The following is a 12,614-nucleotide window of genomic DNA, read 5'->3' as shown; positions in this document are numbered from 1 at the left end:
CTCCAGAATCTCTGAAGCATACTACATTTCTCCTATTCCATAACTACCACTACTTCTGACATCTTTTGAGGCAATTTCCTAATTGCAGAGCCTAACCCTTAACAAAAGATCCTCACAACTGATAGGTCTTGAACACTGAAACAATCACTGGATATTATGTTCTGAAACAATATAAAAGAAGAATTAAATACACTTTTTTTGATTGTTTCTTCAAGAATGATAGAAATTAAACACAAATCATTTACCTCAATCTTCCTGTCTTTTCATGTCAACAACTCTTTGTACATTCTCTATCATTTAGCTAAGTCTAGTCTTAAGATGAAACTCAAGTTATTCACACTTATGCCATGCAAGAAATAACCTCTCTGCACCTCTGTACTTTACAGCCAGGCAAGCTGACTGTGACATTATAGTACACTAATAAGCACCTATCAATAAAGATCTCCTGCATTATCCTGGAAATCATGAAAGACAAGAGGCAGAAAAGACAAAAATGGGAAGTGCTGCTGCAAAAATATATACAAAAGAAAGAATTTCGGAATTGGCCCTTGCTTACCTTGTCGTAATCATATTGTGAAGAACATCTGTTGTCAAATCTAAGATACAAACAGCGGGCTCCTGGGATATGGACAGTTTCTTTGAATTTATAGTTATCCCTGACGGGATGAACTGTTTCTACAGTCTTCCCAGCAGCCCAGGGAGCTGGGATCTTCAAACCAGTCAGAAAACCGGGTTCTTCTTTCTCTTCCAGCATTCTGAAATCAGAGTAAACAATGAGTCCTACAGTTCAGCACACAGATTACTACTATATATCCAGGTAGCATACTACAGAGTACTTAAAAATCACTTCTCTATATTGATACATAATGACACAAAGTACTGACTCCCCATTTTAGGCATAACTGTATTAAGGGAATGTGCAGAACTTGAAAAGTATGAACTATGTACATTAGAAATTATTATGCCGAGCCCTAACCTGTAAGATGTGAACTTTTCCCTATGCTTTCCAATTTTCAAATTATGGTAAGCAATCTAAGTAGTACCATGGAAAAGTAAATAGTATTATGTATTATATATGGATTTTAACATGACTGGTAGCATAAAAAAACCCCCTTCCCTCCTGGAAAAGCACTCAAATCTGATTACCCTGTCATAAAACAACATGTTTCACTGAAGCTTATGATCTGGAGGAGGATTGAAAATAAATTTTAGAGTTTTCAAACTATTTCAGACTGTTTTCAGACAGTTTATGGCACATCATCACAAGTTGTTTAATGTTACAAATTCTGCAACACTGCAAATAGCAATGATAAGCATTTTTATTTCATTTAGCTGCTTGCTTCTGTTTCTAAGCAGAAGCTGTGTCTCAGCTCAAAGTGATATAGGACCTAAATGTAAGACTTAAATCGTCTTCTCTATGTAAATGAAACCATTTAATATGTTTCCAATGGTTTTAATACTGTATCTCATGCTGCCAGAGCAATTTGCATTTTCTCCTGATGATCTTCCTTAGCCTAATTTATTTTAAGAGGAACATTTAGAATTAATTCCTAATGCTTTAGGGGAAGGGAAAAAAACAAAACAAACCATCCCCTGTGCAAACAACCTGAAGATAGTATTAATGTAATTCTATATGCAAAAAAAATCAGACCTAATTGCCTTTTGTAAAGGCTTATATATCTTTAAGACAGCCTTACAAACCACTACAGCTTTGCCTTTAATAAGACAAGGAAAAATCTGGGGGTTGAGATTGCTGCTTTCAGATTTATCCCTCACCCTTAGCAATGGTTACATGAACACCTAAAATATTTTATCCCACGAAAAGACCCAAATGTAAAGGAAATCACCTCTCATCAGGCAAGAGCTTCCCCTTCTGATCTGATGCACCACCGGGAGAACTGTTCAGTTCTGAGAAAACTGGAGACTGAGTTTTAAGCAGCAGTGCAGTCTGTGGCACAAAATATAGTGTTAGGAACATGCAAACAGTAAGTAATTTTAACATCTTGTTATCGAACTATATCAACAATCCCACTGTACATTGTCATTGGTAATGAATCATTACTTGGTAGCTATTATAACAATTCAAATTTAACATTCAGCATTATCAGCTTTTGCAGCTGTTAAAGCAATTCTTACACTATGATCTGCAGGAAGTTGACCAAGACCTCCAGCATTTCAGAATATGCACATCACACCTATTTTCCTTTGCACACAAATGCTGACACAAAAACCATACCTGACTTGTGTAAAGAACCAGCTGCACCAGCTGAGGCATCAAGGCATCAGCCATAGTCAGAGTCTGCAAATTTGGGTGCATCAGGGATGTCAGTAGGACAGGAAGCAGATGCCCAAGCATAGTAGCCTTTGTAATTTGCTCCAGGCCTTTTAATCTGTCAGGAGAACCAAAGTTTGCATAGTAACAACTATTTTCATGGAGTATCACTACTATTTTTAGTAGTCTGTTTAATCTGATAATAGGCTGTGTAAGCAGGCAATTCAAAATTCAGCAGAGAAGATTTGCATTCATAAAACAACAAAAAAAACCTTTTATATCTTGAAAACATTAAAATTTCTCCAAAATGAAACCAAGTCTTTGCTGTCAGCTCTTACAAACAGGTAAGACCAGAAGACAATAAAAACCAAGAGTTTACTAGCTGGAAAATGGTAAGCTCCCATGGGCATGCGATGAAAGTCCACATCAAACACAACTGCATTTGTTCAGTACAGGTACCAGGCTCTGAGCACATGCAGCTTGAAGTACTTTAAAAGAACCTGTATCTACAAAAATATATTTGAGCATGAAACCCATCTGAAAGCATCTCAAAGGAATTGTGCACTGTCAATAAACAAAACTAACCTTGCAGGCACTGAAAATGAAACCTGAAACATGACTGGGAGAGAGGGGTGTTTGCTTAATAAGGGGAAAAGCATCACTGGTTTTGTCTACATCACATTCCCAACACGTATTTTAAGTGGAGGGGAGACAGGGAAGGGCAAAGTGACTCTGTCTGTTGAAATACACAGGATATCACAGCAACATCCAAGACTTGTAATGGATAAAATGACTTAACTACAGTTTGTTTCCAGTTACTTTACTCATGAATAACATTCTAACTAAACCCTTTGCAATTTGAAGTCTCTATAGATTATCAAGCTATTAGTACTGACATACTTGTCTTACCTTTGCTCTCTGTCTGAAATGTCACTGTTTATTAGTGCTGTAGTGACTTGTTGCAGCATTTCTAAGACTTCATCACATCCTGTCAGAATTTGTGTAGCAAGAGACAAAATGCTGGTCTTTAGCTCCTAGGTACAAAAAGAGTTAAAGGATACTTCAATTCTTAGAGAATACAAAAAAGGGGCAACAGAACAAAACGATGGATTTCCAAATGAGAATAATGATAATGTGACCTGGCAGGCCTGCAGCAGGAGATTCATCCAAGACTTAAATTTGACTAATGCTAAGCCCCAAAGTGCTGGGAGAAACTAGGTGCATGTTTTACAGGATGCACATCCAGTTTCTAGAGGGAAGGAATCCCCAAGTCCAGCACAGGAGAGCAAGCTGTTAGCCAGCCAAGGTACAGCACTGGTGACAGAATGTCCTAGCAGGTATGAGGATCACTGTAGAGAGAGAAACTGAACAATGAAAACATGGGTGAATAGTGAGACAAGAAAAGTACTACAATATTTAGCATTTACTCAATGAGCCTGAACAAATAACTTCCAACTACAGCAAATTACAAGCACACAAAGTCTCAGAGCAGCAGACAAAACCAGCTGAACACCACCAGAAATTTATAAATCAATGCCATTATAGATGAACTGTTACTGTTACAAATACTACAACACAAGCTGCATGCTAAGACAGAACTGGCTTCTATGAGTTCATTCCAGACTATGCCAGCAGTAACATGAAATGACACCATTTTAATAAACATACCAACAAAACCACCACTGTCTACAAGCCCTGTCCTCAGTTTCCCTGTCACAAACATTACTGCTGCTATTTCAGACAACAGATGTAGTAGGTGGTTCTACATAAGCTTTGCAAGTTAAAACTGAAAAAAAGCAGAAGCCAGAAAGGCAAACAGGAAAACCTTTCCTATTTCTGTCTGAAAAGCGACCACCCAAGTGATTTGGGGCAAAGGAAGTGGGGGGGGGGGTAATGTTTCCAGAAGGATTGCTGGCACATAGACTTTTTTACTAACACATTCTAATGAAAGTACATTTTAAACCTCACCATATGTATATTTAGGAAACGCCTGCTCTTACTAACAACACCGAACCCAAGCTGGAATCCTGAACACAGAACAATGGCAGCCTTGGGTTGGAGAACAGGAAAAAAACCCAAACTGTCTACAATAACTATATCAAAAGGAAAAGAACTAACAAAACAATGTCAGTAGAATGCACTGCAGAAACAAGAGGTGTCACAGGAACACTGACTGGAGAGAGCCATGCTAGAATAAAACTTGGTGTTTACCTGTACCTTCAATGTCTCTCCCTGCAAGGAGCTGTCACTGTCATCATTTTCATCAGGTTTAATCAGAATAGTGTTACTGAGGAGGTGGTTCTGTACAGCCATCAGATACCGCAAACACGAAGATGCAGCCTTTAACATAAATAAGTAGAACTTTACATTATCTAAACCATTTAACCTTGGTTCAGGCAATCCTTGTACTTTGAAATGTAAAAGAGGAAAAAAGTTAAGGGAGAGGACAAGCAAAAGCAGAATAATTTCCCTTGAACAGAACTGTTTTGCTGATTTAATGTCAGCTTGTTAATACATATTTAAGAGAAGAAACTGGTTACAAAACACTGCATTTTGTGAAATAACTTGCAAAAGGCAAAGAAGCAGTACAATTTTATTCAACTCTGTAACATTATAGTAATATTCAAGCACTGTAACATTCATCAATTTTTAAAGGATAATGCATCCATAGAACTCAATTTAATTCACATTCCTCAAGGCAATGGTTCCACACTACTACCCCTTTCCCATCTCCCTGCATCCCTCCCTCCTCAGTGTTGGGATGCAAGCTCCCCTGCCTTTGCCCTCAGCCAGCTCAGGGAGCTGCTCCTGCTCAAAACATCTCTGCATGCTTTTAGCATTCAATAATGTCAACTTTTTGTCTGTAAATGCTAATCCTGTCTGCTTGTTTGAATCATTATACACAGCTGCAGAAAGAGTGTGGTTTTTAAGCTGCTGCAATGCTTTGAAGACTGAGATACACAGATTTCTTTTCAATTTGAACAGCTACCACAGCAACTGGAAAATGTATCCACATATAAACCTGGTTTAGCATTACTGTACAGTTTGCTTTAAGAAATTCTTTCTTCCTTCCCTGCACAGCATTAACAAAATAATCTTTTCCTGTATTTGTTAAGAAACACAAGTATAGAAGCTTAACCTCTATACACTCGGTGAAAATGATAGGTTGAAGGAGGAAAAGAAGCCAAAGGCACATATATACTTTGATCAAAATACATTTTACTTACAGGCACAGTTGAAAGAAGCTTTTGAAAATCATCTTTAGATACAGTTTGGCACTTGGTGATTAAGACACAAGATTCTCGGACAACAATCTTGAGAATGTAGTGCAAAAGTTCATCATTTAGTCTTCAAAAAATGCAAGAAAGATGTAAAACGTTAACAGTCTAATTACAGTGTGTTTTGATTAGCTCATCTCAAAAGTCTCTGCAAGCTGCACCACTAATCATGTGAAACCAAAACAAATACCTGTTCAACTTGAGATTCAGACACAAAGAAAACCTAGTCTGCAATGTTAAACAACAATCACTGCAAGTGATTTCCTGCACTGTGCTGATATAAATCAATGGCTTCTAATGACACCTAAAAAAAAAAAGACTTCTCCCAGCTGAAACAGTACTTGAGGCTGACAGTTTTGCTGCTGAAAAGTCACCTAATGTAGTGATATAGGGAGCAGTGTGATCGTATCACACTTATGAATTATTATTGACATTTACTGTATACATGGTAATTAGCAGAGAATCCAAACCTAAGTCTGTGTACAGAAGTCTGCAGTTTCCCCTAAAATTAGTCCAACCTCTCTTCTCTCCTTTGTTCTAATGAAACTCTGCCCATTCCAGACACAAGGACAGGATTTCAGGGCACACGGACAGTGAAATAACAAGCAATTGCAACAGAACTTTATGCAAGATCACCTAAAGCAGGTAATTGAAATATTATATATGGGGAGAAAGGGGAACATATTGTTGCATTTTACCTATAGTGATCATCATCTTCACTTCCAAATCTGTTGTTCTGAAGCTGTTCAGCTAAATTAGTCAGGATAACATCACGGAGTTGAGAGAGACCGCTATTTCTCTCTCCTAAAATGGAATGCAAAAACTTTGGCAAAACAGCACTTTACAGAAATAATTTCTTTTTATTTCCTCACATATCTTGCTTAATATGTGCTACTTCTCAGAAATTACGATATTTACAGCATAACCTAATTCCCTGTTGATATCACTGCCTGTTGAAACTTACTTTGATGGATGCGCACTGTTCTATGAAGTAACACATTACTGTGCATCAGCTGCTTCCAAGTCTAAGCGCAGGCCCCCATTTCGTGCTGAATGCAAGTAGAGCATTACTCTCTCACTAAGGATGAGAATTAGCTCTGGTCACTGTGTAATTGCCATGAGTAACACTAACTGTAGATATTCTAAACCACAACCTGAGCAGGAAACATTACTAAGAGTGACAAAAGAGAACTTTAATCCTTTTCCATTTCAAACAGCTGCCCGATTGAGGCCAACTTCCCTTTTCTACACCTCATCTACATTTGCCCATGATTCCATTCAGAAGGAGCTTCAGAATTGGAAGCATTCTGTAATTTCCTAGAAGTATTTTCACTTTCTGGTTTCAATGACAAAAAAGCCACCCCCACTTTCACACGTCAAAAAGACATTCTCACCTTCAGTTAAGACTAATTTCAATAAATTATTGATTTCTGCTTCTCCAGGATACAGGATATTTAAACCAGAGCTAAAACAAAAATAATAAAACCATGGATTACTTAATGTACTCACAAGCAAACAAAATCATTTCAATGGACATGTGAAAAATGGCCTTAGTATCTGATGTAACATTTAGAACAACCATGTAACAGCTTCTTCCAACTTAGAAAGGCATCCTCCATGTTTTAGCATTTATATTAGTCATAAAATAAGCAGCTGCTTTCTCAGAAATCAGCTCTGATCAGCTCTATTTTATTGTTGCGGTGCCAAAGCTTCTTCCAGAGCTATTTGCTCCCCCCTGAGAAACTCCACATCAATCACTTATATATACGACAGCACAATGATTTTTCTAGAAATGGACAGATGTCAGAAGAAATGGATGCTGGTTTAAGAGAACACCTCAACTGTGGTGATGGGGATGGCTTATCTGCGGTAAGAACAATGGAAAATGCAAAAGATGGTAAGTAAGAAGTCACCATTGTTGCAGTTTTATACTTACTAAAGACTGGCTCCTTACAGAAGTAATAGATAAGCTGAAGAGTCTAGAACTAGCATTGTAGAAACAACACAGCTATGTATAAATACTCCTTGTGGAGATATTTTCCCACTCTAACTTGTGATGAACTTTTACCTTTCTACATGAATTACCACATCAAGATAGGAGAACACAGTAACTTAAAAGGAATACTTCATGATTGTCTGGAGCATTGAAACTATTATGCAGGCTATCTCTTTTGCCCTTTCCCCCCTTTCATTCTGAATAACACTCTCATAGAAAGAAAACAGGTATGTTTTTCAGCTTCACACTGAGAGCAGAGATTATTGCAGCTTCCCTCCCTCTGGCTCATGCTGACCAACTTGTGATACAAACATTAGGAAGAGCTATCATACATTGCAACCTAAGTCCGAGGTTTCTGTTGGTATCAGAATATTCCAGTGAGAAAACAGGAAGAAGGAGATATTACCTAATCCCCAGCTCTGATTTTTTAGGAGTAATTGAAAGACAGAGTTAAAAACAGGGAAAATGCAGCAGCTATCCATAGAACTGACAGGATACCTGTTTCCCTGTCAAAAAGCAAAACCCTGACAATGCCAGGTAATCATACTGAAGGATACACCATTTTTCTTCACTCAGAGTTGCATAAAGCCACTGAAATTTGAAATGTCGTGATTCACACACAAAAAAATGCAGGTTGATCCTCAGAAGATTTTGTTCTCAACCTCTGGAGCACTTCCCACTTGAAAGTAGATTATATTTGTACTTAGGACATTTGAGACAGCATTCCCTGTCCTTGAGATTTGCATCATCTCATTTTCGTGATACACAATCACATTTTTTGCTCGCTTCCCTGTACTTAGTCATGCTGCTGTTTTGACAAGCCAGAGAAAGGAAATTACACAGCATCAGGTTTAAGAGATGTAGTCGCTAATACAATACGGAGCTAAAGCAACCAGTCTAAGTGTTTGATGACCTGGTTTATCAGCCCAGACACATAATGCCCACTCTTCTGCCTAAACAGATTCCTATTTTCTAAAGATAGACCTGAATTTGACAAGACATTCTTGTGCTTTCCCCTGGGCCCTCACTCTTACAGCACTCCTCAAGTATTATTTATTCATTCTGCTTCCTCTTACACTCCCTTTTGTTTAGGAGAATTTTAGTATTGTTGCTTGAAACACAGTACAGCAGCTGACACCGTTAGCTTTGCCTGTTCCTGACCATCAGTACAGTATGTGAGCTATCTAAGCAAGTAATTCTTAGCCATCACTTTGCTTCAATTATTATACTAAACATTAACAAAATCCTTAAAGAAAGCCAATAAAAACCAAGAAGTGAGAAGAATGGAAAGTAATTACCACGTGTTATTTCACTGTCATCATGACAAACAGATTGTATTTCCCTTCGTCCACAGATAAAAATCATAATAATTTTATCACACTATGTCAACCTTTATTTCATCATATTAAACTGCTGAATACAATTTGAATGTTCATTGTTCCAGCATTTTCAAGTCATCTAAACTCTGAGTTTAATTTGACAAAACAGATATTTACCTAATAGCTAGGCAAACCTCCTTCTGGATTTCAGAGCAAATCTGATCCCTTGGTGCCATCAGTAACTGCCAGAGCAACAGGCCAGACCTTCTAACAATATCTCTGTTTCTTTCAGTTTGTGGGCTGAAGAAAAATTTAAAAACCACCTAAGGAAGATTAAACACAACGATATTAAAACCTTAAACATTGCTCATATGAATTCCTTTTCTGTCCAGGTCACTAGAAATTGGAGTCAGAAACTAAAGATGGGTGTATAAGATACTTCAAAGCCACTGCTAAGTCAATGTCCATTCAATTGAATGCAACAAAGAAAAAAAGAAACCCTAATAAAATCAAGGGGCTGCCTGTATTCTAAACAACTTCTTTTTCTTCCCCCAACTGTTGTGCAGTACATTTGAATTGCCTTTGTACCTGAAAGACAACGAGGATGCAGCGTATTATACAGGTATCTCCATTGACCATAGCTTTTTCCATAATGTCACAAATGCTGCTGAGGTGATGTGCTTCTATTGGATGTTGCTTGCCCAGAAAATTTGTTATGGGCAGATTGTTGCTGGCTGCGAGCAGGTTGAGTTGATGGATACACATGGCACCAACATGGTGCAGTAACTGGTTAATAACCTCATTTGTGCTTGTTGCATCCCCTAGAGAAAGAAAAGCAGTTTAAATGCTGTCTACAAGCACAGACTATAGCATTAGTATTTGCTTCTACAATGCAATATACCATCATCATCATCATCTCTAACCTCAGGAGACACGTCCACAAGACAAACAAAGGAACTGACCACTTTTTTAATGTGCTAAAGGTAGAAAAATCTGGAAACTTCCAAACACAACTTGCTTTTTGCTTTTTCCTTTTTCCTTTCTTAGAGCAAGGATAAACCATGACCAGTATTTCTAAACACTTTAAAGCTTTTAACAGGAGGTTTCAGAAGGTAGTTTCTGTGTATTTATTCTATGATAATGTCACATTTCAATTCCACTTTGTATAAAATGCTGACCAGTAGGTTTACTCACCTTTGGGTTCTGTAATGACATGACTCACACCCAGCCTCTGACAGACACAGTGGAATGCCTGGTTCCCAGGATTACACCACTGATCAATGTAGTCATTGGAGCATGTCCATATCATGTTATTCATAGTATCATAACAGGCACCTGAGAAAAGAAAAATTTTCTGCAGGTCAAATTTTAGAACATTTGTTAGAAAACCAGGCTATTTTCATAGCAGACAGAAAGCCAAAATATTTGCTTTAGAAGTTGCTGTCATGACAGCAATTTACTAACAGTGCTTTGGAAGGAAAAATGGGAAAAGGAGATTCCTTAACAAAGGAATGAAGGAAATGCCCATCCCTTTTGATGTTTCGAGTGTACAACAGCATCTGCTTCAGGTAAATACTCCAGTGCTCGTTATACGTACATAACATATACCATCCCTCCGCCACTGATCACACACCACCACAGTGCACAAACTAAAGGTAGATGAGTCTGGCATCAGATACCAGTAACTTCTAGAAAAACAGAAGCAAGTTTAACATTTATTTTACCACATTGACATTTAAGCACCTTAGAACTTGTCTTAAAGGCCTTGTGGTAAAAACAACAGTTTTAATAAAACTGACACTTCGCATTGTCCAGCTGCCAACTAAGTTTTATGCTTAGAGACTCATCTCTGGAAAAGCTCAAAGCCTGCAAGTCCAAAACAGTAGATGGAAAGGGATGAGTGGGTTATGGACAGGACTGTTCCATGACAGAGGCCATTTATCATACTTTAGAAGCTGAAAACCTGTTTCACCACATTTTAAATGACAGAAGTAAATCTCCAGTATCAGCAGCTAACAGGTTAACATACAATTATACCTATCCATACCTAGAATTTAGAATTTTGTAACTATTTATCTCATGACAAACACCTTTCCAGCCAAGATGTATTTATGTATTTTTAAATACAGAGAGAAGATACCCAGAACTTTGCAGCACCTGACAAGATAAGCAGGATATTAAAAAATAATTCAGACTTCTTTCAAGATTTTTTTCTGCTGCAGAAAACACTTTTCCTGAGCTTGCCTGTAGCTGAAGCTGCAGAAGCAAGATACTGGAAAATCCTTCAGGGAATTCTGAAGTCTCAAAAACATTGCATTTACAAAACTTCCCCACAGATATGCAACCCCACTGCCTGCAAAGCTGCTCACTGCTCACTAAAACCCACAATTTACAATCTAACGGTTGGATATGTCTAGTTCTGAAATATTCTTAGAAAAGAGATTTACTTCTTACCAAGCCCTGGAACTAGAGCACCACGTCCAAGTGAACTTCCTGCAGCATCAATGAGATCTGCTCTGCTTGTGAACTGCCCATCGGAAATGTTGAACACCAAGCTGGAGGCGAGAACTACACAGGACAGAGTCTCCAATCAATTCCTGAGAAGTTTATTGTATTTCAGAAGGGCAAGGACTCAAAATCTGCCACAAACGGGTCCCACTTACTTTTTAAGGATGATAAAGCACTTGTCCCTCCAAAAAGTGAGCGCGTTGCTGAGCTGCCAGATCCACCTGGGGGTGGGACCAGCATCACCAAGTATGTCCCACACGTGTATATTGGAGTCTTCCTTAACATCTTCAGTGGCAGCCCACAGCTAGTGTTTGCAGCTGAAACAGTCAACAGAACAATGCAGTATTTCTTTATAACATTAGAAAAATCACAACTATGGGCAGCAAACAAGGCAGTTTCTATTTAAGGCTTCAAATAAGTCAATATGGAAATTCATTTAAGCTGAATTTTGCAGCATTTAGAATTTGCTTTATGAGGCTGTATATAGGGGTGGCCTCAATCCCACACATTTGGTGTCAATCCCCAGGAAGATACAAAGAGTTTTCCAGGTTATTTAACTAAAGAGGACAACTTAAACATTTAAAATGACAGCAAGCTCTTGCTTCCAGACCTGGAAAATTCAGAACCTAAGTTTCAGTATAAACAAAACTGTTTTCAGAATTCTATGATGATAAACATATTGAAAGCAGCATCTTAGAGCCAAATAATCTTTTAAGATAGATCATTTGAGATTCACTACGCATTTACTATTTTAAGTTCTCCTGCTCCACATGAAACATATACAGTCATAATGATCTAGCTCCTGTGACAGCCCATCAACACTTCTGAGTACTGACTAAAGAATTAGCCAAGAATAACCACTTACTCTTCTCCTTCTGTAGCACTCTAGTTGTTATCTGGCAAAACACAGCCTTTAAAATAGATCTTCAAGCTAATTCTTTGCCAGTTTCCCCTGTAAGCATATCTATTTCCTGTATAATTTATTTCTATGGAAATAACTTTAATTGTTTGAAATTAGAAGTAAACTCATACATAAGGAAGAAGAGAAGTAATTCAGGATAAACTGAATAAAATCTTGAGACAAATCTTAACACAGCTCTCCAGATCATTCTGAAAACCATCAGTGCTGCTCATTCAAGATTCCCTAATTAACTTGGGTAGTTTCAGAATGCTCATAAAAGAATACCCAAACATTGTGCAAATTACCTCAAAAAGGCAAAATTACCTCCCATTTATAACAC

The 12,614-nt window shown here is 37.9% G+C and overlaps 1 protein-coding gene across 1 annotated transcript in view; it reads right to left on the bottom strand.

Moving 5' to 3' along the window:
- HECTD4 (HECT domain E3 ubiquitin protein ligase 4) overlaps positions 1-12,614 on the bottom strand; it is a 72,348-nt gene that overhangs the window by 39,318 nt on the left and 20,416 nt on the right. Inside the window, 13 exon segments of the mRNA XM_005145164.4 lie at positions 557-755; positions 1,848-1,948; positions 2,237-2,390; positions 3,182-3,306; positions 4,484-4,612; positions 5,500-5,620; positions 6,249-6,354; positions 6,945-7,015; positions 9,043-9,188; positions 9,454-9,686; positions 10,060-10,200; positions 11,320-11,433; positions 11,529-11,690. Coding sequence (XP_005145221.3) covers positions 557-755; positions 1,848-1,948; positions 2,237-2,390; positions 3,182-3,306; positions 4,484-4,612; positions 5,500-5,620; positions 6,249-6,354; positions 6,945-7,015; positions 9,043-9,188; positions 9,454-9,686; positions 10,060-10,200; positions 11,320-11,433; positions 11,529-11,690 — 1,802 coding nt within the window.

This window comes from Melopsittacus undulatus, chromosome 12, assembly GCF_012275295.1.
Source record: "Melopsittacus undulatus isolate bMelUnd1 chromosome 12, bMelUnd1.mat.Z, whole genome shotgun sequence".
Lineage (NCBI taxonomy): Eukaryota > Metazoa > Chordata > Aves > Psittaciformes > Psittaculidae > Melopsittacus > Melopsittacus undulatus.
This window is presented reverse-complemented; position numbering and strand designations above follow the sequence as displayed.